The sequence below is a fragment of the Nesoenas mayeri genome, assembly GCF_963082525.1.
Source record: "Nesoenas mayeri genome assembly, chromosome: 1".
Classification (NCBI taxonomy): domain Eukaryota; kingdom Metazoa; phylum Chordata; class Aves; order Columbiformes; family Columbidae; genus Nesoenas; species Nesoenas mayeri.
Window position 1 is genome coordinate 16,817,217 of NC_137541.1, and position 25,540 is coordinate 16,842,756.

At 37.2% G+C, this 25,540-nt stretch overlaps 1 protein-coding gene across 1 annotated transcript in view; it reads left to right on the top strand.

Annotated features, from left to right (window-relative positions):
• Nucleotides 1–25,540, top strand: part of CPNE8 (copine 8) — a gene marked incomplete at both ends in the record, with an annotated part of 98,110 nt that overhangs the window by 33,765 nt on the left and 38,805 nt on the right. Inside the window, 5 exons of the mRNA XM_080363808.1 lie at nt 1,886–1,962; nt 12,712–12,775; nt 15,729–15,832; nt 16,945–17,049; nt 20,423–20,464. Coding sequence (XP_080219934.1) covers nt 1,886–1,962; nt 12,712–12,775; nt 15,729–15,832; nt 16,945–17,049; nt 20,423–20,464 — 392 coding nt within the window. The remainder of the gene's footprint in view (nt 1–1,885; nt 1,963–12,711; nt 12,776–15,728; nt 15,833–16,944; nt 17,050–20,422; nt 20,465–25,540) is intronic.

The window sequence follows — 25,540 nt, forward strand, 5'->3', positions numbered from 1 at the left end:
GAATCTTCAAGTGTGGAGTGAAACTTTATTCTTTAGACATTAACGTTAATATCAGAAATATGTTTCCCTCCATTGTCTCTAAGAGGAAATGTGTACAAGTTGATGTAGACTCGATATCTGTGCTGAAGACACCAAACTCTGCCATGTAGTATTATGTACACAGACAGCTCTGAGAGCCCTGTGAAAGATGGTAGCTAGAAATGTGTTTCTTAACCACGGCAATTAATTTCCATAATTTCCCGAGCGCTCAAGGTTGGTCTGTATGGTCCTTGTTGCTGCCAGTGTCCTGTGCCTCCTTCCCGGAGCTCTCAAGGATTAGGGCAGTGAGTTGGTGGGATGTGAGCAGAACTTTACTCATATCTGTGCTCTGGGAGCTTGGTGTTTCTGAAAAATGTCAGGCCAGAGGTGTTTGCATAGTGAGACATCTCGTGTGTTGTTGTCACTTTGTGTGGAATAAGATCCTTCCTGTTCCTAAAAACAGCTGTTGACCCATTCCTTTGGAAATACTGGGCAGTGTCATATAACAGTTGAACAGTTTGGGGACTGAAAAAAGAGTCAACCTGGAGAGTTTCAATTCCAGTGACTCAGATTTGGCAAAATGAGAAGCAAGTGAAGCAAATTTTATAACAGATATATGAAGTAACCAGAGTAGACAGTGCTGCCATTGTGGCTGGCTGTAATAACGTAATCTTATAAAACTGGCTACCTGAAATTAGACTTTTTTGTTCATGGTAGATTCCTCATTTAAGAAAAAAGGAACAGAGTAATGAACAGTTGTAATTAATAACAGACCGTGGAACTAATAAAAATTAATCAGAGAAACTGCACCAAAAGGAAGAGAAAATTGTGGAATATGTGGTTTCAGTGTAGAAAATGGTGTTATTTTAGAATGTATCATGCCTAGTGGTTTTAAAAATGAATGAGGAGTTGAGTATTTTCAAACAAATTTTAACAATTTTAGAAGACTATGGAAACAGCGTTGCAGTGTCAAAGCAGTTAGAGGACACAGTGGGATTCGTTCTCAGACCCAGTTCACTGTATGGACCCATAACTAACACAATGCAGAGATGGGAATGAGTGGCCTGGGCTGAGAGCAGAGTCAGAACTATCTGTACATATATTCCCTACTATATACAGTGTCATAAGTTATGGTTTGCTGTACACGAATTACAGTGTCTCGATTCTCTTTACTGTTTGTGTACAAAAGTCACAAGCTACTGCTAACACCACTGCCAGTGATGCTGGGAAGAGCAGAGCTAGCAAGCTCTTTTTCACTTGCAAGATAAGGAGTTGTATTTTTTTCAATAAACATACAACAGTTTGAAAATCCATTCATATTTTTAGGCTTCTTATACTACAAGGAGATATAGTATAAAAATTATGTGATTTTCGGTGATGCAGTTAAAGTATAAAACACAAAAATAAAGTCTCTCGTTAGAGCAATACTTGTGCATAACTGTCAATCCAGGGTGCTCATACAGATCCTGCACGGGCATGAATTTCTGCCAGCATAATTAGCTGCCAAGAAATTAATAGAATCAGTGTAGAATCACTTCATAAAAGAGAAATTTATTAAAATGTTCCAGTTAAAGAAGGTGAAGAAAGTAATGATTTTTTCCATCAAATTTCATTTTTTGTTGATTAAAATGGCAATATAAAAACAGTAAGTGGAGTGCATTAGAATTACTTCTGTAAATGTAACCCAGTGTAATGTAAAATATGTAATAGTGAGTCTGTTTTATGAGTCATTATTGCATAATTAATTTTAAGATGTGATGTTCAGCAGAATGTATTCTGCACTAGTGAAGCACCCAGATAAAGTGGGAAACCAAATTTGTCTCAATGTGAAATATGAATTCTGAATGTTTATGTTACTGCTTTTCAGGACTTTTTGGGACAAATGTTTTGTACACTGGGAGAAATAGTTGGATCACAGGGGAGCAGACTGGAAAAATCAATTGTGTAAGTATGGCATTCTTGAATGCTGGATGAATGCACACTGCTGCCTGAGGTCAGAGGTGTGGTGTTTTGTCTTGAGATATCTTGATACATGCAATTGACAGACATGGCTTCAAAGAGAGAATAAATTGTTAGGTACAATAGAAGTCTTTCTTTATGATAATTTAAGCTTCAGTTTGGACAATTAGCAAAGGAATTGACTCATCCAAAATGTTTACCGACTTCATTACATCTTGCATTAGACAGAGTTAGAGTTTACTAATCTTAAACATGTTTTTCTTTCTAGTTTGCAAATGAACACATCATACATTTTTATTGCCTTCTGTTCAAGCATCATGGAAGAAAACCCTCACTGTTTCAAATCCAAACATTCCTACTTGTATTTCTGTTGTTCCCAATAATACAGTTCCTAAACAATTAGACAAGCCACAGGATGAAATATTTTCTATTTATCCTACTAAATTTATGTAATCTTTCTTATGATCAATGGATTTTTCTCCCAACGATAGGATTTTGATATTTACCAACTATTGCTCATAGGTATGCAGAGATATTTAAAATACAAATCATATGAACAATCTTAATTTTCTATGCCTAATTAATGTTTGAGTAATTGAAAATATTTTACAATTTTTATCAGAATGTATGCTACAAATTCACATATGACATTAAAAGCAAACATTTAAAGTTCTAACTGGACAATTCATGTGATGGTAATCTCTTTTGACTTTTTTTTTCTTTTAATTGTGATTGCACTGCAGTGAATGATCATGGGTTTGATTACTCTGTCGGATGGAGTGTCCTTCTTGTCCCATTATACTGGGTTCATTATGAGTAATATACCAGGGTTACTTCATTAACTTTTCTTCACTAGTTTCATTATAAGGGCAGATGAAGTTTTCAGGCTTAGCAAGCCTGGTATTATTGTGGGCCAAACTTTGCTGAAAACGCCACTCAGTGCATATGTTCTGACTTTGTATTCAAATAACAGGAACCAGGATCTTGATGAACTACAACAATTTGCAAAACTCAGAATGTATTTAGGTATTATTTTAGTATAATTTAATATAATTTTAGTGTAATTGCAAATACAAGAAAACTCTTTAATTGAGTTATATTAATGATGCATTATTATTCTGATGTAAAAATCTTAAGAAATATATTCCTAGTAATATATTTTCTTCTATGTATATATTTGAATAACCATTTCTGTTACTGAGATGACACTTCTGTATCTATTATTAGTGGTCTGTATGGTTTATACACTCTTCCTGTACATATCTTGTATCCTGTATCTGTCAACCTCAAACTTAAACATTAAGTAATAGCTTTGAAGTCCTGTGAAAAATCTCAGAAGTCGGTATTCTGTTATCAGTGTATAAAATATACCAATGGTAACTTTTTCCCCTAGATTTTATAATATACTTTTTTCTTGTTTATGTAAATAACTTAATGCCATTGATAAAATAGTTGTTTAAAAAGAAGCTTTTCTCTAGTTTATATTGAATAGCATGGTGATGTTCTGTGGAGGTGATGTTAAAGTTTCCATCATGGTGAAGACAGTGTCCAGCTTCAAGGAGACCCACCCATGATAACTATCCTTTTATCTTTCAAGAACTTCGAAGTGTTGAGCTGTCGAACTCAAAACTTTTCTCAATACTTGAATCCAATTAAATTCTTAAATATTTGCAATTCTGCTGCAAGTATAAGCTTGGAGAAGCATCTGAATTTTCCTGTCTTCATGCCAAAAATAGTATCAGTTTGTCTCTAGAACTCTTTCTGGCTGAAATACCGGTTTGGAACAGAATATTTAAACTGATAAACCTAAAGACGATTCACATAGTTTTCATTTAACTTAGTCTAAGGGTCCTTATGAAAACTTTAAAATAAAATACAAGAAACGTTTCCATTATAAAAACTGTGGTAGACTTTCTTTAGTTACATTTTAAGTTTAAAAAATATTTTAGTGGAATTTAAAGTACTTGAATTTCTGAGACTTAGGCATACCTGCAGCAAATCCTTTTGAATGATAAATGCCATGGGTTGGCTGGCACTGCTCTGCAGGGAGGCATTCCTGTAATTATACCCTTCCAGTCCATTAGCCTTGACTAAATTTTGCCTGTAAATGTCTTATTTCCAGTCATTTGGTTTTTGTACAAAGGCAATTTTCAGCTATTCAGCAGGACTTGTTTATCATACAGATCATGCTGAAAAGTAGAGTAACATAAAAAAACTTGAGAAGTCTTTGCAAAACATTTCCACTTAGTGTTTTATCAAAATAACCCTTTGATTTAGTTTCACTAATTTACAGCCAACTGCAGATGATTCAGATTGATTTGTAACAATGATGTATGTAATCTGTTAGTTCTCTTACTGAATTCCCTGAACGCTGCAGTCATTACTGCTGCAACATCCTTTAACAACGTGATACATATTCTCTTTAATATTCAGGATTGAGGTCAGTAATAAATGCACTTTTGCTGAATTTTGAAGGGTTCTAAGTATAGTCCAGTTACCTGATCACTGTATTTACAGACTCAGTCTTTATGACAAGTCCCTAGTCCAAGTAATCCTCCCTGCTCCCCGCAACCTCTCCTGCCCTCCTCACCCTCCCTCCCCAAGGACCACAGCAGTACTTTTTACACTATTTATTTTTAAATCAAGGGCATAAACAGTTCTATTAATACCACTACATGTTCCTTATTATTTCCCTTCTCTGCATTGGTGGGACTGTGCACACTGGGAACGACTCCATTTTCAGGGTAAATTCTTCAACTCTGAAGGTGAGGAAGGTTTCGGTGTCTGCAGCATAATTCAGGAAAACTCTTACAAACAGACTATTTAAACTTAAAAACACACTAATGCACACAGTAACATATGTTAGAAGTAATACTACTTCACTGCATCACTTCCTTAAATAACTTGGAAAACTACCCAGAGAAGCCACTCTAAAACTGTGTCACTTTCTGTTCCTGTCAAGGTTTTCAGATGAACCTTAACTTTTAAGATGTCCTTCAACTTCAGTGGCTAATCACAAGTTGTCTGCAATAAAATAAATATTGTATAAAACTTAAAAATATCCAGGAAATAGCCTTGAGGATGAGTATAGTAAGTGGTGTAACAGAAGAGGTGTGTTAGGTTACACAGTTAAAAAGCTTGTCTGCAAACAAAGAAGAGAGGCGCAACAGCAGGTGGGGCGATCCCAAATTATACCTTGCCCTGGCTGCTTCCAGACCCCTCCCAGAAGAATCATCAGCTCGTCCATGTCTTGTCTCTGCACCCACAAAGGAGCACAGAGGTACAAGGCAGGAACAAGGGGGAACTCCAGTGACCCAGTTAAACAGCCCTTGCCCAGTTCCTACCAGCGCTGTCCCAGGAAAACCTCAGCACCATGGCATGGAGACACACGTCTCCACCTGTTTGGGACGTGTTTTTAGCTCTTGGTGGCCCGCAGGTTGTTTGCAGTGTTTAGCTGTGTGCTTGAGCACACAAACGCTGCTGTCGATTGGGACAAGAGGATGACTCTTTTGTTTACTTCTGCCACAACAAAAGTTCACTTACTTTTCACTGTCTAGGCCTAACTTATGCTAACGGCCGCAGTGAATTGTGCTGTTGCAGCTCCGTTGACTGTTCCAACTAGTTGTTGGTTGACTCTACTGGAAGCCTGTGGTGGCGTGGTCAGAGAAAGGTGCTGACTTTGGACACCCGTATTTAGTAAGACAAATCTTGCTGACTACTTGAGGGTCTTTATAATTCTTTCTGTCTGCAAAGTGGTAAATTATTTGGCACACTACCCATTTTTTTAATGAAAAAATTGCTGATATTTATTTCAAACATGTAGATTAAAAACCATCCGTTCAGCAGTTTCACATCACTTGGTAAGGTTAAGTGAAGTCTGAGGTGTGTAACAGATGAAGTTTTAAAGATTGAAGTTAGCTATGAGACAGGAAAATATATCAGTGAAGATTCTATGGAAAAAAGGTCTTATAATTATTTCACAGATGTGTTGGCCTGTGTAATACATTCTTTCTTGGATAAACAAGCATTGTGCAGGTCTGGTTCTGAGCAGATACTCTGTTGTAAGGCAGTTAGTAAATGGGCCTGAATCAGTTGTCCCCCTTTTTGTATATGTGGTATGGGTAGATATTTGTTAATATTAATGGAAAAAGTCTTCATGACTCTTTATCAGCACTTGCCAGAGTTCAGGTTTTATTTTGCAATTGGTGCTTTTCACAGAATGGTGACAGTGCTGTGACTGGACAGCTGTGCCTGGTTGATTGTTGACTCTGGACTCTCTGAAATCTGGATACCTTGGTTTCTAGGAGACATTTGTTGTCTTTTTTTTTCCATTAAACTATTGCATTGCATTCCAGAATTGTTTGCTTATAGACATGTGTTTAATGTCTCTTAATAGTCAAATAACAGCAGTTCAATTTACAATACTGCATGTTTTCTATTCTTAAGGAATGCTTTGAATTTATAGTTCTCTTCACAAAGTCAAGTTCACATTCACATAGCTTGAAAGTTATTTATGGTGTCACTTGAGATAAGAGAGCTTTTTCTCTTCACAGTAGTTCTGAAGCTCGTTAACATTTTGCTTTTTCTGTTCTCTGCCAATGGATGTGTGACAAAGAGAATGCCCAGTACTGTTTTAGTCCCAATCAGCCACCACTGAAGTAGTACTTTTTGTACTTAAGCAGCTTGAGAATCTTGAATTCCATTCTCTGATTGGCATTCAAGTAAGCTCTGACATTATTTCAAAATGAAAATTAGAAAAAACTTGAAGCTTAAACTTCAGATCTATCTAGTTTAGACATTTAGAAAAGCCTGATGAGATTCAGGACTCCATGGCTGCCATGAGCTGGCCAACTCCAAGTCAGATTGTGTATCACCAGGGAAAGTTCCCTTGGAAAGTCTACCATGAAAGCATACTCTTATCCTTCATCAAAATCATTAAGCCTAGAGGATCACTATTGCAGTGGTCTGTCAGGCAGGCTGAAAGGTGTGTTGATGCTAACCTTCATGATGAATGCAAAAGTGAAGATATACATGCACATTTTTCTTCTTTGCCTTCATGACTGGCATGGCTTGCAGTTTCATTGGTCTTAAGAGCACCAGCAGATTATGCCTGTGAGGCATGAACCTAATAGTATTTGGTCTTTGCAGCTATGAGGATGTCTCCTGAACCTCACTCTCTGTTTCTGACGCCATTATGGGCTTTGAATTCAGTGCAGTCTGTCACTCCAGCTATGGTGGTGTGCTAGCTGTTATCCCTGTGACTATGAGTGTTTCTGTTCAAGAACATAATTTGGTGCTGCACTTTATTTTACAGACTGGCCAGGTACAGAGGTGAACATTTGCTCTGGATGATTTCTCTTGGAAAATAAATCTAGTTATGCAAGGCAGGTGAAATGGAGAATCTGGCATTTTAACAGTAATAGTTACTCTCTTTACCTGTTGGGATACTAGATTCATTAAATGCTTTCTCAAGACAGCTCCATATGTAAGATTTCCTCAGACTGGCCTTGCGTGCCCCAGTTGTATTAGCATGAAAGGATGAGGTGCATACGTACCTAGTTGCAGAAATGGCACAGCTTTATTTTTCTCTCAAGAGAGTGTCACCTTCCCGAACATTATTCAGAACTAGATATTTGCATCTTCTGTCTTTCTAGAGAGAAGATGCTAGCCACATTTGTAACCCTGAGCAATGCTTCTTTCAGGATCTACTAAGTGCATTCCTGTAGGGATTCCCTTTAATGAGGCGGCAGAGCCATTGCAAAGCTTAATGAGCATTCTGTGCTAGTTATTCACATCTGAGTGCCATTGCCTGCTAATGAGGCTGTACTGGAGCCAGCTGGCCTCTTTTGGGAAGTTCTTTCTCCTGTCATCTTGCTGTGAACATAATTGATAGAAAAACATCTGAACCCTGGAAATGGGACTCCCTGTATATTTGTCCTGTTGTTTTATCTGTGGTTGTGACTGCCAGAGGGTTAAGTTCTGTAAATTCAAGGATAGGACTGTAAATTTTTGAATGATCTGAAAAATGTTCCATTCTCTGCCTCATTTCAATTTCAGCTTGCAAAATTGGAAGCTCTGTTTAACCTCTTAAGTTTGATTTCCCATATAAATTGTCATATTTTTCTGACTTTTTCACCAACTCTGGAAAAGTCCTCCTTTCAGTCCTTGTTAAAGCCCAGGTGGTCTTCACAGTGTCCTTTCAGACTTCTCTAGGTGCTGCAGATGTGATGTCTCAGTTGTAGAATCATTTGTTCTAAGGGAACAATAATTACTCCTCAAGACTGTATCCTGTTCAGAGACATGCAGGTATTGTTGAGGACCTTTAATTTGATGATGGTTTTCAGTTCGGTTCCTCTGACAGTCAAATTATTTGCTCCCTCAAATACTGTTCAATTATTTTGCCATCTCTGAGCATGTTTCCATTGGCGTCTTCGTTCTAAAGACATAGTCTCTCATTCTTTACCTTTTAGTGTTGGAGGCCTCAGGTGAACCCCATGCCATAACAACTTCTGCCAGCAAGGCATTTTAAACAGCTGGGGCATGCAATGCCAGCAAGGCATTTTAAACAGCATTTAAACAGAAAGGAGTGATCACTGTAGAACACCTACACGTTCTGGGCTCTCAAACCAGAAGGACCTGCTGAAACATAGATCTTCCTTACGTTTTACCTTCCTTTATTCAGTTTGCACCCTGTTTAGCCTTAGACTGGCACACTTTCTACATCTGGGTGCCAGATAACTACCACTGAGTGTTGGAGTTTGCAGTGGTTATGCAATACAGATTGCCTCATCATTACCCCTCAAAACCTGATCTGTAACCCTTTCCAGCAAAACTTATCTGGAGAAACTGGTTGCCTGAACATAAATTCTGTATTGTCACTTCAGTGCTATAGAACCAAGTCCAGCTCAGGACCAGCTATTTCTTAAAACTAAAGAAGATGGGCGGTAGCACTGCATTCTGGATTTAAACAGGTAGAACTCTTACATGCTCATCTTGAAGAGAATATTAGTCAATATTTCCCTGGCAGTTGGAAGGACTGGTTCGTAATAGTGAATCTCCAAATAGTGTATTTTCATACAGTGATAAGACCAGCTTGAAATTATTTTGTTATTTTCTCACAAGGCATTATTGCTAGTTAAAGGTCTTTTCATTTGGCTGATTTAGTACCACTGAAGTTTTTATCAGGGTGCTGACTTTACATCTAAGCGTTTTTTTTAAATAATGTTTTTTAAAGGAACTTATAAGAGAACAAACTCTTTAGTGTCTAGTGTCTCCGAATGGTCCAGTACTTTTTTCATGCTTGTATTCTCAAGACAAGCATACAAAGTTCATACTTAATAATGTCACAAACTGCAGAGGTCACTTGGTAGAGTTTTTAGTTCCTCAGTAATGAGAACTTTTTCTTCTGTAGAGAAATTCCATGCTAATCTTGAGTAAGCATTTCACCTCTTTGCCAGTCATCATAGTATAAAAATACTGTCCTTCTTTTATAAGGCACATATCCTTGAGAACCTTGGTGACACATCAAGCCAAACTTTACCCCAAATAATTTCAGAGGTGACTATGTTGTTTGTACTTTTTGCATCTACTCAAGAGTTCCCTGTGTTTTCTGACATACCCAGGCAAATATCTTGAGGGGCTTGCCTCTCCAGTTTCCCTTCAGACACATGTATCTCTTGGTTTTGGGCTTCCCCTGGCCTTCAGGTTCATAAGATGAGCTGAAGCATGTCTCCTAATAAATGTCTTCCTGTGCAAATCTCAGTTTGAGACAGGCAGGTGTTGACTGTCATGTGTTACAACTGCAGGCAGGGTGGCACAAGGTTCTCTGTCAAATGGCAACTGTGTGGTGACTAGTTTGTGGGAAATGGAGCTTGTTTATCAACAGTTATCAACATGACAGCTGGCTGAATATGAGCCAGCAGTGTCCCCAGGTGGCCAAAAAGGCCAACAGCATCCTGGCTTGTAACAGGAATAGTGTGGCCAGCAGGACTAGAGGAGTGATTGTACCACTGTACTGAGCACTGGTGAGCCCACACCTCGAATCCTGTGTTCAGTTTTGGGCCCCTCACCATAAGAAAGACATTGAGGTACTAGAGAGAGTTCAGAGGAGGCAATGAAGCTGGTGAGGGGCCTGGAGCACAAGTGTGATGAGGAGCAGCTGAGGGAATTGGGGCTGTTCAGCCTGGAGAACAGGAGGCTGAGGGGAGACCTTATCACTGTATACAACTACCTGAAAGGAGCTTGTAGCATGGAGGGGGTTGGTCTCTTCTCCCAAGTAGCAAGTGATGGGACAAGAGGAAATGGCCTCAAGTTGCATCAGGGGAGGTTTAAATTGGATATTAGGAAAGATTTCTTCACAAAAAGAGTTGTCAGGCATTGGAATAGGCTGCCCAGGGAAGAGGTGGAGTCACCATCCCTGGAGGTGTTTAAAAGGCATTTAGATGAGGTTCTTAGGGACATGGTTTAGTGCTAGAGTTAGGTGATGGTTGCACTTGATGGTGCTGAGGTTCTATGGTTCTAGTTTACTTCAGACCTCCAGCTCTTCAGGAGGTGATCAGGTTTGTACTTCTCACAGTCTAGCATCTGACACAATAATATTTTGGAAGTGGGATAAATCTGTTTGACTTTTCACATGAAAGGAAATGTTTGATACTTTTTCTTCAGAGTACTGTCACTGACCATACTGTCTCAAATATGTCCCTAATGGCACAGTTAACTGTGCTTTAATACTTCAGTAAGAAGAATTTTGGTTCAGGTAATGGTAATTCTGATGCCGGTGCCTTATAGTTCAGTTGGCATAACCTATAGAATGGTGGTGCTGAGAACTTCTGTTTCTTTAGTTACAATTCTGAGATTTCTGTTTCTTCCTTACTTGTCAAAGCCAGTGGCATGATCATTTGTTCTTGAAACATTTTACCATGTAAGGTCAATATTACCCTGATCACTACGTTATTTCTGCTACTGCTACCAAATTCCAAACACTTCTGAATCGTCAAGAAGTACTGTTCAAAAGAAAAGATTCAGCTTTTCCATATTTTGAAAAACTGATATTTCATTTGCCATATCCCATTGCTACACAGGGTAAAATGGGTAATTTTCAGTCATGAGCTGTTGAAGCTTTAAAACCAGATGATTTTAGGATGCTGATAAAACTATGTTTTTCTGTTATTTGAAGAAAATTCTCCTGTTTGGTCTTAACTATACTTTATATGTCACACAGCATTAAATGGAAGAATGCCGTAAGTCTTGTATGTATTTAAATCATCATTTAAAATTTCACACCAAAAACTTGAATACTTCCCGTATCCCCTGTTTTCCTTGTGAAATTCAAACTTGCTGTGTAGCACTGAGGAGGTGCAGGAGCGCAGTCACCGGTCCCCAAATGACTGCAGCAGTATAGGAGCATCATTCCCTGATGTATTCTGCATAGATGTAAACATCAACTTCTAAACAGGAGTTTCATTGAGCTTGCATAAATTTGCATCAGTATTTGTTCCTCTGTTACTAATTTCTAAACTTTTATCTGCTTTTAAAACTGTTTTCCCAGCAGTTCTTTGTTATGCCACAGTCTTGCTGAACTTATTTAAAGTTGTAGAGCACTGTAAAAATTTCAGAAATTTTAAGGAAACTAATAAATGAAATAAGAACAACAGTAAATGTTTACATTAATGTTTTGTTGTAACAAAAGAACAGGAGTGCCCTCTAGTTCTCTTAGAAAAACCTAAAAAATATAATCGATTTGAAAATTTGTAACCTCATCTAGGTGTTCCTGCTCCAGCAGAGGGATTGGACTGGATGATCTTTTGAGGTCCCTTCCAATCCCTAACAATCTGTGATTTTGTGATAATGTTACCTTAATGTCTTATTGGAAAGAAATTTTATTCAAATAATTAATTATTTTCAAGAAAGATGTGAAGAAGTAAAGAACTAGAAATAAAATGAGCATAAGCAATCACATTAGTTTTGAAAAAAAAAAATCTAGAAAGAATTGCCAAGGTGTGTGCTAATGAACATGCCGATAGACATTAGGATATTACAGAACTACTCATTTATAGTATGGCATCATGCAAAAAGTTGCATCTAAGTATTTGTACTTCCCCTGCCCCCAAAAGTCTGCTGCCACTGAATACTATCAGATTATGTGTGGCTTTTCTGTTCCTCTGTTGGTTTCTATGCTAAGGATCTGTTTTGTGCTTTCAGGTGTTGCAGCAGCATGTCTTTAATTGCTGGGTCTGAATTATAATTTATTTTCTGACTATGGTATCTGATGTGAGATTATGTGTCGTCTTACATATTTCAGAATAAATATTGTCAAATAAGGCCGGTGTATAGTTTTAAATATATTTTAGATATTTTGTTTAAGGAAAATTTGCAAAAGGATGCTTTTCACAAATAACTAAGTTATAGAGTCATCTCTCAACAAAATGAGAATGGGAGGGTGGAAAATAGAATGTCTGATATTCTCATATCAACCCATTTAAACTTTTTATGCTTTTTCCTTTGAAATTGAAACTGATTTGTTTCTTGCTAGTTCAAATAAATATGCAACTCATTTAACAATTCCCTTTGGATGAACCAACTTTTTTACACAGGACAAATGACAGAAGAGGGAAACTGCGTAGCAATGCCATCAGTTTTGTGACTTGAAAGCTCACCTTGTGTTTATCTGTGTCAGCTGTAACTTCCATAAATGATACTAAGGAACTGAGTTGATGAAGATGTATTTTCTTGCAGGGGAATTCCTGGGAAGAAATGTGGAACAGTCATAGTAACAGCAGAGGAATTGGGCTGTTGCCGAGTAAGTGTGTGTGTGTGTTCATTGCTTTCTGAAAAGTAAAATAAAAATGCTCTTGTGATTTATATTGCAACAGATTGCCAAAGGATAAGGTATAATTTTGCATTTTGCGATATATGTAAGAAGTTAAGATAATTTTTTCCTGTCAGTTACTCTTAGTTTTAGATGGCTGAAGTGGAAAACAATACAAAGCTTAAAGATTTTTATTCTTAAATGAGTTTTAAATCTAGTCTTTATTTCCCCAAGTAATAAATCACATTTTAATCTCTTAGTGTCAAAAATTTAACAAAGATTCATTTGTTTCAACCATGGAATTATGTTTCCATCATGGAACATTGACATTGCGTGAATATCAAAGTACATTTTTGGATTTTTAACCTTATAATTAAAAGGATTTATGCTAATAGTGAGTTGTCATTTAAAAAATATGAAAATAATGTTTATTGAAAAAAAGTAGTAAAGTATTTCAAATAATTGCCATAAGAGTTTAAACAGTAGAAAGTGCCTTATTAGTGGCATATGCCTACTTATTTAATAGAAAACAGAAGAATATGGGGGGTGTAGGGAGTGGACCAGCCGTGGGTAATTTGACTGGTTAAAGGGAGAGACGTGGTGTGGCCATGACTTTCCCTGAGTGTCTTATTTTCTTAATTTCATTAAATATTTAAATTAAAAAGAAATCCTTAATTTTGTGCCTTATTTCCAGGTTAGTCGAGTTTGTATTATTTCTCTACGGAACTAGTGTATTTGAATAGCACACAGGCTCAAATCTTCCTTGCCTTTTCCAGACAACCTGCCAGTCCTGCACAGTTATGTTAACAGGGTGCACCAGCTCAGGCTCCTTGAACTCCCATGTAGCAGGAGGAAGTTCCCATGTTACTAGTACCAATGAATAAGTATGGTCATGGGAAAGACCTGTCTTTCCCTTCTATTTTACATCGGATGAAACTTTTGTACGTAGTACCTGATCAAAATGTTGACACTTTCATCAGATGACAAAATAGATACATCACTGACTGCTTTCCTACAGAATTTGTGTCTCTACATTCCTTAAGAAATTAAGCTCCTACCATTCTTAAGAGACATTTGCCATCACCCCAAGCATCTATTTATGACCTTTAAAAAGTCCAAAGCCAATTTTTCCTGATATGCCAGGTTTGTCTTCCAAGACCAGAATTTGTATCCTAGTTGTAACAAACTATTTAAAAGTCATATGTCATTAAATCCATAATCAGAGGGATTTTTTTCTTTCCCTTTTAATGAAGACAAATGCTAGGTGGCTTCCAAGGCTTTCGTGTTCTTCTAGATTCACCCCATTCAAATTTACATCTGTGATGAGTAGTTCAAAATCACTGAAGGGAGCTTGCAAAGATTTGGGATTCAGTGCCTTTGTCTTGCACTCTCTTTTGCATTCTCTGTCATGCTCTTTCATGTGTGCACTCTCTCACTCTCTTGTGCTTTCTCAGCAGCTGTTGCATACTTTGTGATATTTTCCTGCTTAAGGTTATTCAGTATTTGGATTAATTCTTATCTGATCTTCTGAGATTTTTTTTGCCAAGAATTTTGTAATCACTGAATTGCTGAGGTTGGAAGAGACCTTGGGAAATCATCTAGTCCAACCTACCTGCTCCTCTTAGAGCAGGTTACTCAGCGCTCTGTGCAGTCAGGTTTTGAGAATGTCCAAGGAGACTCCACAGTCTCAGTGTTTCAGCGCAGGCACAGTAAAAAGGTTTTTTTCTTGTATTTAAATGGAATTTCCTGTATTTCACCTTGTACCCATTACTACTTGTTCTTCCACTGGATACCACTAAGCAGAGTCTGTTTATTCCTTCCTGACATTGGATATTTTTACAAACTGGTGAAATCCCACTGAGCCTTCTCTTCTTCAGGCTAAATTATTACAGCTCTCTCAGCCTCTCCTCATATGAGAGACAAACCAATCTCTTCAACATTTCAGTGACTCTTTCACTGGTACCGCTCCAATATGTCCATGTCTGTCTTGTACTGGGGAGCCCAGAATGGAGCACAGTCCTCCAGGAGTGGCCTCACCAGTGTTGAGTCACCTCCTCCAGCTTCTGCCAGCGCTCTTCCTAATGCAGCCCAGGAGGCTCTTCGGCTGCCTTTGCTGCCAAGGGCACATCAGTCAATTCAGTGTCCACCAAGACCCCCCAGTCTTTTTCTGCAAAGCTGCTTTCCAGCTGTTTGGCCTGCAGCCTCTGCTGATCCATGAGGTTGTTCCCCTCCAAGTGCAGTGCTTGGCATTTTCCTCTGAACTCCATGAAGTTCATGTTGGCTTATTTTTCCAAACTATAAAGGTGGCTCTGAATGGCAGCACGGCCATCTGGTGTATAAGGTGCTACTTCTACTTTGTATCATTTGCAAACTTTCTGAGGATCTACTCTGTCCCATCATCCAGGTCATTATTGAAGATGCTAAATACTATTGGCCCCATTTTTGACACCTGGGGTACACCACTGGTCTCCAGCTGGATTTTGTGGCACTGATCATGTCCTTTCCAAGCCCAACAGCCAGTTTTCATTCCACCTGACTGTCTAGTTATCTAGTCTGTAATTAATCAGTTTGGAAAAAAGGTTATTACAGGAGACAATGTGTAAGGCCATGCTAAGGTCAAGATAAACAACATCTACTAGTCTTCCCTCCATCCACTGAGACACCGTGTCATGAAGAAAGGCTTCAGGTTGATCAGGCATGGGTTTCCCCTTTGTAAATCCATGCTGATGACTCTCAGCCACTTTCTTGTCTATCATGTGTTTGGAAATGTTGTCTGGGATTATTTGCCGCATCATCTTCTCAGGGATTGAGGAATGAATATAGAGGGCATCCAGAAGGCAGATTCCCTCATTTATTTTGTTTTCTGTTTATATGGTGTTTTTTTTTTAGTTTAGTGTAGTAAAATGCATGTTGTAGGTAATTTTTCTGTATTAACCCATTTCAGGATTCTGTTTTGATGCAATTTTGTGCGAACAAACTAGACAAGAAGGACTTCTTTGGGAAATCTGATCCTTTCCTTGTATTTCATCGAAGCAATGAAGATGGCAGGTAGGTGCCTGTTAAGTATTTCTCTTGATAAACAGTAGGCAATTTATTTGAAGATCGTGATATAGTTATCATTTTTTTATATTTGTCAGATTAAGCTGCATTTCTTTTGTGTTTGTTGGATTTAAGTATATTATATCATGCAGTATAGGAATAAAACTATTGTAACAGATTGAAGATTACATCTCAGGGTTTTAAGAGTTGAATGTATGATAAATATTGAGCACTGAAAAATAATTTTAATTAAAATAGTTAAATAATGTTACTTTTGCTAAGATATGGTATGCCTTTAAATAGAATTCTCAAGAATATGTGAATGCTTAGAAATGGTTTTAGGCAAAAACATACTGCAAATTTGAAACTATCTTTTATCTTTTTGACAGAGTCCTAGAAAATCGAATTCAAAATACCTTAAATAGATAGATATATTTTTTTGCAAGTAGTTGTTTGCTGCATTCAGGCTTGAATTTCTTAAAGTAGGTTAATCTCTCCTGTTCTGCTGCTAAGGCTTGACATGCGAACTTCTGGTCAACACACTGCTTATGTGGGGGTCTACTGGCGGGTTAAGTTTTCCTGGAAACTGATAGTCCTCACATATAACATTGTATGAGCCCAAGGCCAGACATCTGTGATATTTGGCCAGTTGTGATCAGCAGTCCTGACTGTCCCCTCCCAGCTTCTTGTGCACCTGGCTGTAAAAGTCCTTGACTGCTTAACAACAAATAAAACATCAGTGTGTTATCAACGTTATTTTCATTCTAAATGCAAAACACAGCACTATACCAGCTACTAGGAAGAAAATTAACTCTGTCTCAGCTGAAACCAGGACGCCTATGTGTGGTGTGTGTCTGTTCCCTGTTCCCTTGTAGAAGTTTTGGGTAAAAACGTTTTAGGTTTAGAGTTGTTTAGCACCCTAGTCTAATATTTCTCAAACAGATTGGTTCTCTTCAGTCCTCCCTTCTCTCTGATTTCTCTGCATTTCTTTTTTTCTTATCTTAAGTTTTGTATGGACATTGTACAAGTGACTACAGGTTACAGCTCTTTTAATTCCATGTTTGATGACATACACACAGAAAGTAAATAAATACAAAACATATATTTTCTTTTAATTACAGTTTTACAATCTGCCACAAAACAGAAGTTGTAAAAAATACGTTAAATCCAGTGTGGCAGGCATTCAAGATTTCTGTCAGAGCACTGTGTAATGGAGACTATGACCGGTAAGCTTTCCTAGCATATGTGATTTTTTTTCCCCCTAGCTCGTGTATTCTTTTGTGTGTCAGTTTTTTATGCAATTCACTCCCTGAAGCTATTTAGGTAATTTAATCAGCATTTTGAAAGGATAATATGTGTTCAAAGGCATTCATCATGTTAAAGAATTTAGAAAAATACAGCCAATATGCTAAATCTGCAAGAAATGTTCGTGGTGATTTCTGGAAAAACAAATATTTGCTCTCCATGGTGTCATTAAGAAACAGAATGTACTTGCCTGGGTATTTCAAAGGCAAAAGTTTGAATGCCTTGTAGCCCCTAAGCATCTGTTGAGATTGATATGATCTTATATAAGTTAGTTTATCTTTTTAATTAAAATAAAAAGATATTTAGCATTGCATTCTTCTAACTGTGAACTAACGTTTCAATCAGCAGAAGCCAAATCCTTTGGTGAAACATTGCTGCATGTAGAGAAATTAAGACTTTGCTCAAATTGATAATTTTCCTATGTGGGTGTCTTTGAAACAATCTTTAATTTGGAGTTTAAATAGTTACTTTTCTACCTCAGTTTTTAGTTTCAGATTCCATGTATGTGTTTACCATCCATTCATGTACATTTTATGTTACTATAGTATGCAATTTTGCCATGTCATAACTCTAGCACCTTACTTTATCAGGCTAATTATGGAGTGAAATGCATACACTAAAATTATTTTAATCAATTACCATGAAAGCTTAGTCTTGTGGGGAGACATTCCTTGAACTTGTAATTTACTGGCTAATGCCAGGGGATGAACAAACCAGCTCTTGAATCAACTGACTGGATCTCAGCAATCAATCTGAAGAACCAGGAGAGTAAATTTTATATTTGCTAAGCTGAGCAGAATGCTTTCACAGTGATAAACTTAAAGCTCTGTCTTTATAAGCTGCTTAATAAAAAGTCAAAAGATAATTGCCTTGTGATTTTTTTTGTTTTCTTAGGAGAGTGGTATTTTTTAGTCATTGGGGGAGGGGGAGGAGGAATGGCCTTTTTACTCTTTACTCTGATCTTAGCCTCTTTATTTGATCTGTCATACTCTTTCGGTACTTGATGTCACGTTCCTTCAAACTAGAAGGAAAAAGGGTTCTCCTTTGTTGCCAATACTCTTCTTATGAAGTATTTGATACAGTTGTCATTAGCCACAGTGGTTACTCTTTCAATTAGATTCAAAAAACCCAGCAATTTCATAATAAGTACATTCTAATAAAATAGAATTTTTAACTTGAATATGGGTTCATGTGCGTAATGCATAAGCAAAATAGTGCACGTGTAACTAGTCTCTGGACGCGGCTGTATTTATCATATTAAAGAAAAAAGGTTTTCTTAATAATTAAAAAAAGATATTGTGGTAGAGGCATATTGAAAGAACTCCAGCATTCCAAAGGAGAATTAAGAAGTATAATAGTGTGCCTCAAATTACTGTGTAACTACTGTTTTCTCACGTTGAATTTACTTTGAATGCTTTCAACGTTACGTGTTCAGTGAATGCCTTAGAAATAAAAGGCTCCATGGAACTTCAGAATCCTGCTAAACAAAAATCATGTATCAAATCAAGAAATACTCATTAGCTGTCAGATTCAAATTAGTACCTGCTAATAGACCACAAAAAACATCTAAAGTCTGGGTTTGTTTGTTTTGTTTTGTTATTTGAAAACTTTTCTTTCTGAAGGTAAGGATTAGTTTCCTAAGCTCAGCATGGAAATACATAAAAACACAAACCTTAAAAGTCTCTTTCAGACAAGGAGAGTTTCACAGATCAAATTTTGGTGCTCTGGATTCTGTCATAGATGTGAAAGGTGGAAATAATGTCATTAGTAAGAATATGTCACAATAAACATTCATTCTAGTTTTGGGGAGAGTAAATCTTCAGTTAGTGAATGCTTCTGAGTGAGCTCTGTCTACAGTTTTCATTGTCAAAAGGCCCGGATTTGCTTAGTTTTTCTCAGACTACATAGTATTACGATATATTTTCAGCCATCACAGGGATGGGATTTCAGTGCTACAGTAATGCTTAGTATCTCTAATATTTTTGTCCTTTTCTTTCTTTCTCTTAATATGAGCTCTCAAATAGCACTTACAGTCATCTTCTGCATAAAAGTTTTAAGGCAGAGTTATCCTAAACCCCAAGGGTTTCTAACATAATTTTTTTTAATTAAAGTTATTATTTAAATTAAAATAGAGAACCCATCGTCTAAACTGTGTCCTTTAAGATAAAATAGCAGCGTAGAGAGGGTAAGATATCAGCTCCTGACTCACCAAGAGAAAGTTGTGTGTTCCCAGGGTGTCCAGGGCAATCTGTCCATTTGGGAAAAACTGATACCCAGAGTCTGCCCCTTTCTGTTCCCCTCCAAACCCCGCAGTCTGTGTGTCCCATTTCTAGGAAGCCAGACTCAGATGGTTATCTAGTCTAGTCTGATGAAAGAGCTGAAAGCTCTGCTGTTGACATTACAGCAATTAAAAAAAAATCATACTGCAATTTTGTGTCCTCTTTGGTCAGATAGCCAAGCAGCCTCCTCCTCTAGAGAGAGGTAGGAGGGAACTCAAGGGGGGAAAAGGACGGGTCTTTTAAGAACTACAGATTTCTTTTATCTGCAGCCACAGACAGGACCTTCAGAAAGCCTTAGGTGGACCCCACAGAGTTTTCTATTTTCATCACTGCACAATGTTTAGAACAGGCTAATACCATTAATACTGTCTACTAGATTGAAGCTTTATTTTGTTCTAGAGTAGTTATTTTCATTTAAGAACCAAAATGTATGGACTAGAATTCCTTACTGCTTTAAATGTGCTTTACTTTGTATTGTGAACATTGTTTTTAATCTCTACTTTGGTGCTTAATAAATGTGTTTTATAATGGCCCTCTCAATCTCTGCACAATTCTTCTCTAAATATGGATATATTACCTTTTTTTCTGTAAAATCTTATTACCCACAGAGGATATCACTTTTCTGGATAACAGCATATACCAGACAAAACTTCACAATAAGTTCCAGCTTGTTAATGTTCTTAAGAACTTTGATAATACTTTAAGGTTTAAAGAATCATTTATTAAAAAGAAAAAAAAAGTCAGAGCATTAGCAAGTAAAAATATCTCAGTTAAACTTCCTATGTGTTTAATTGTTTCCTTAGCTTCTGCTGTATTTTGCTATTAATTTATGAAGATATATTTGGTAACCTGAGTGACTTGCTATTTTCTGCCCCATGAGAAATGACTGGAAAATTCTGCCTTCTGGATTTGACACAATCAATGCACCCATATGCTATTAAAATACAAGTATTAAAGGCAATCCGTATACATTTTAGTTTATATTTTAATAGGGTTCTGTTTTTGCTTTTTTTAGGACAATTAAAGTAGAAGTGTATGATTGGGATAGAGATGGAAGGTAAGACATTTATTCTATTGTTAAACTTTAGGGTTATCCATGTGTATTTATACACATTTTAAAATTTATAATTATATTTTCATAGTGGTCAGAAAAAGGACTAGAAGATGGTATTTATTGATATTTAGAGGTACAGGTACTGGAAAAATAGGTTACTGTGCTACAGTTCTGTTTTGTTTTACAGTTGTGGTAAATACTGATGGATTGGCCCATTTCAAACATAACGTGTTCATATTCATACATGGAACAAGCAAGATGTCATCTGTAAAATCAGTTTGGTGAATCTCATGTTATCAGTTAATGGACATATATAAAGAGATGGATAATCCATTTTATAATCTACTTTCTTCTGCTTAAAACACCACACCATAACTCTTTCTTTTCAAGTATGATAAAATGACTGAGCTTGCAATTGCTTCTTCATGGTTTCCTAGATATTGCAATGTAGAGACTACCTATTAATTATCATAATTTCAGAGTGGGTTTGAATATTCTTTCCATGCCTGTCTTCATCTAAACATTGTTGTAAACTCTAGAATTGGAAGTTTTAAGTAACTGTATTGCTAGAAAGAGGATGGTGGAATGTACGTGGAATTTCTGTTGCTAAATTCAATCTGTTATCATTCAAGCTTGCTGTCTGTACTGAGTGTACCCTTTTTTTTCTAAAGAAATCAGCCTTTCAGGTCACCTTTATTTTGAAAAACAAGATAGAATTATTTTTTATCAAACTGGATTGATACTTCTTGTTCTTTTAAAAATGTTTGAGCTCTTATCTTAATACTTCGGTTAGAAACTGTACTCATAAATCACGATGCTAGAACTTGTGTGGAATACAAGAATGTGTTCATTTCTATTTATCTTTAAGTTGGTCTGTCTTAATTATTTCCTGTCAATCTTAATTTGTATTTTTAAGTATATGGGTATGCACTTACATTTGGATTTTTAAAAGTATATTATCTATTATACAGTAATGTCTTTAATATTGCTAATACAACCTGCTTCTAGCATTATAGCTACTGATATTATGCTTCCGTGGCCCAATAGATCTTGTAATCACAATAGGCAAATTTGTCCTGTGCTGCCGTTCAATTCCTTGCTGACAAGGTCCAAAATCAGTTTCAGCGTTCTCAGCTTATACTTTTGTCTTTTTGGTTCTGTCGTGGAGCCTGTTGGTTTATGAGCATTCTTATCACATGTTTATCCTCTATAAATACCTGCTACTGCAAACTCATCCTTCTTGATTAGATATTTCCTGGAGTGACAAAATAACGTATTCTGACAATTAAAAATACAAGGATTTGAATTAACAAAGCTATATTAGCAAAAAATCACTGCATCACCTTAATGATGAATTTCTGTTAACATTCTCTGTTCCTCACTTAGATTTCCCAACTCCTTAAAGAATTCATATATTTACACTTTTGTGTATAAGCAACAATATTTTTTAATTATCTAACAATGAAAAATTAAATTGTATTGCCAAGTTAATAAAACATAGATTATACTTTTTTAAGGTGTCAAACCTCATGCGCCATCCAGTTTTGTCCAAAATCTGAAACTGAGGTGTGATTAGAAAGATAAGAAAGGAATCTGACAAATAATATTGTGTAGCTGCAATTCTGAGTGAAATTGTCAACATACTGTGGAATTCAGGCAATCATCATTAGCCTCTGCACACTCCCAGTTTGCGAGATTACCTGCTTTTGCTCACATCCCACTCTGAATACCTACAAAATTAATTTCTAAAACAGCAACAACAGAAAATAAGGATACTGTTTGCATGTATTCCTTTTTTATTCTAGTTGTGTTTTCTTTTTTGCCTTTTGCCTTCTACCTTTTTTGAATTTAGAGGCAGGCAGAACACTGACATCCTACACGTTAAATTCCTTGGCAAGACGAGACGGCGCTCATCTCATGTAACTTCAGACAGTGTCAAAATCAGACAGTTAGACTGAACTAATCATTTGAGCTACTTCAGTAGCTTACAGGGAAAGTGGTCTGATTGAATCCTAACTGGAATAAACTGCCATTCGGTGGTGCCTATGACTTACTGGTGATCATAGCGAGAACCTCAGTGCCTAATTTAACTTTGACATTGTCAAGTGTATCTGAAGGGAATCCCATTCAAGAATTAATCTATCAAATTTTTGTACAATGCTGCTTTTCCTCGGTTTATATTAATATCCATTTTTGATGGGCTGTTTGTTTTTAACCAGTTGTTACACTCGCTGATCAACTCACTGGGCTCAATCTGTTTGCTCCAGATGAGCAGTCTGGGCAGGAGTAACCTTTGAAAGATCATCAGAGAGCCTGCTATGGAGCAAAGCAAGTTATACTGAATATTGCAGGTTATTCTGCAGTCAGCAAGGCAACATTACTGTGCATGTACTTGATTACTGAATCTTGACTTGACTCTGACTTCTTGAGTCTTGACTTAGAGGTTTTGGGCTTTTATTTTTCTCTTTTTTGGGGAAACAGTACCAGGGTGCTTTGGGTTGAGCTCCTTACTGTCACTTTCGTGCATTACACTGTTAAGAATAATTATATATTCTTGGCTCTCATTTGTTTTTGAACAATTTCTTGACTAAAAGGTAACACAGGACCTTTGTAACATTAATATCATTAATTACTAAACGTTTTTTTGTCTCAAACCAGTATTCACACAAAATTTGCCAGATTGTGAACTGCTTACATGCCCAAAAATATTTGGCTCTACAAGAAGTCACAGAAGTTGCTACTTTGGACAAGCCCACTCATTTGCTCATGTGAAACAAAGTGACTTTCTTTTTGTTGAGTGTCCTTAACAATTAAGTACTTGCAGATGGGTCTTACAGCAGTTAAAATAAGATGATCTGCAACTTCCCATCAGCAATACTGATTTATTTCCCTCCAAAGGCTTTTTCACTAATTTCAAATTAATTGTTACTTAGCGTATATGGTGCAGAAGCGTTGACATTTATGATCTGTTATGCAGAAGAAATGTTTTTTTCTTTATTTTTAAAACTGTAAATATTACCATGCTAACCTAGGGCCACCAAAACAGTCATCTGAGAATCTAAGCATTCCAGGAGAGATCGTCTCTCTCAGATTCTAGGCTCTCTCACTTTATTTCTTGGTCTCCATCTTCATCCTCCTTCTCCAGCTGGACAGTTGATTTTTAGGTTATGGCATTTTTCCCCTTACTCATTGACATATCTCTGGCGATCAAAGTTTATATAATTCTGAAAGTGATTTTCAGCACTTCAAAGCATAGCATCAAAAGTGGTAGATTTAGGGAGGTGTGGTTCGAGTGATTGTTTTATGTGCAAGGAGTCTCTGATGCAAGGTTCTGATACATCACTCATGGACAAAAGTCTTTAAGTCCAGGAATATTTAGTAGTAGAAAAGCAAAGACAGTAACTTATTTGGATTCTCAATGCAGAGACTAATAAGGAGATCCATTCAGTGACTTGTGATCATGAATATTGGGAGGGATCGGTGCCTTGTTTTTCTTAAAGATTTATACTTCTGGCGAAGGCCAATATTGTCTGACAGACACTCATCTGTCAGAGTGAACGTCATGGGGGGGCGTACCTCCATCTCAACACTGACTGTGAAGATCCAGGTTGATGATGTGGGCCACACCATTTTAACACGATTAGTTGGAGGAATTGTATCTTTCTAGCTCAGTTCTTATCAGTCTATGTATATTGCCACAAGGAAAGGAGGCTTTCCAATGTCCCTTAGAATTAAGGAAATGGTTACTTTTGAGCAGTACAGATTATTTTACCCAGAGACAACCCTGACTGGAATTGCTTACCATTCCTCTGTTTGCTGCAGCATGTTTGTAGATAGTCATTGAGCTATTGTTTGAATTTCTGTCTTTGAAATACACAAGCTGACTCAAAAATTTAAGGTAAGAACTGCTACAAAAGGGAAATATTCCTCTTTTATCAAGGTGCGTTTTTCTCCAGTGCCACAGTTACCCAAGGTTAAATACACCTTATGTGCTACGGCCCATATAGAACTCAAGTTCTGTAGCCTGTATGGATGGCTTCCTCTGTTCCCCTGCTTGAATAGTCATTGCAGTCTGGAGAACATTTAATCAAAGGAGATGATAACTCCAAAATGTGTTTCTTAAGAAAAATCTTAGTCTGTCAGTCTCAGAAGCAGTTTCCTGATCTCCAAGCTGGAAAGGGAGTATTTCATGAGAGGTGGTCCCTTGTGGGTCTGAGTAATTGGGAATATCTTTACCACATAGTATTTATCAAGCTTTCTTACAGGATGCTTTGCTGTTTTCACTTGCATTGACATAATGACTGAACCTTTTAATTGTTTGTTTTACATAATTTGTGAATTCATGCTGGTTTCAGAAAGTGAGATTCATATTTGGGGTTTGTTTTTTTCATTTCATCATGAATAAATGAAGAAAGAAATTTCATATCACTATGGATTTGTTTCCATTTTTCCTCTTCCTGCAACATTGATTTATTTAAATTTACTTTTAATATTTATAGCTTAATTAGAAATGTGCTGTATTTATTAAAAACAGATTTTACAAGTAACAAAGTCACAACACTTTGACTTTCTATTCTAATTACCATTGGAGGGAAGGTAAAAAAGTGAGTTTCATAGCTCACCAGATGCGGAGGCAGAATGTGGACGAGATAAAACACCTTGTTAGGGAACAACTGTGAAACCAGAGGGGCAGGGGGATGGGAGCTGGAGCAGCAGTGAAGAAAGTTCAGCTGGGAAGAGTGGAGAGCGGGAGCAGGTCTGTGTGTGCTGGGACGTGTGTGCCCAGCTGTGTGGGCTCGCCCCTGGGGTCACTTCCATTCCAGACCCCCATCCGAGACACGAACCTGCAGCTCAGTCACTTCTGGCAGCCCCGTAGTTTCTGTGCCCCAGGTCCCTGTTCCCAGCCACCTTTCTCAGCGACGCTTCATCCCCTGCACTGCTCTGGACACCTGCTCGCAGCGGCTCCTCGGCATGCCATCCCCTGCTTAGGAGGTGACAAAGCAGTTGTCAAAACGTGGGTGACAGCACAGGAATCTTGAATATATTCCTAGAGCAGGAATAGAATTTAGAAAGGAGAAG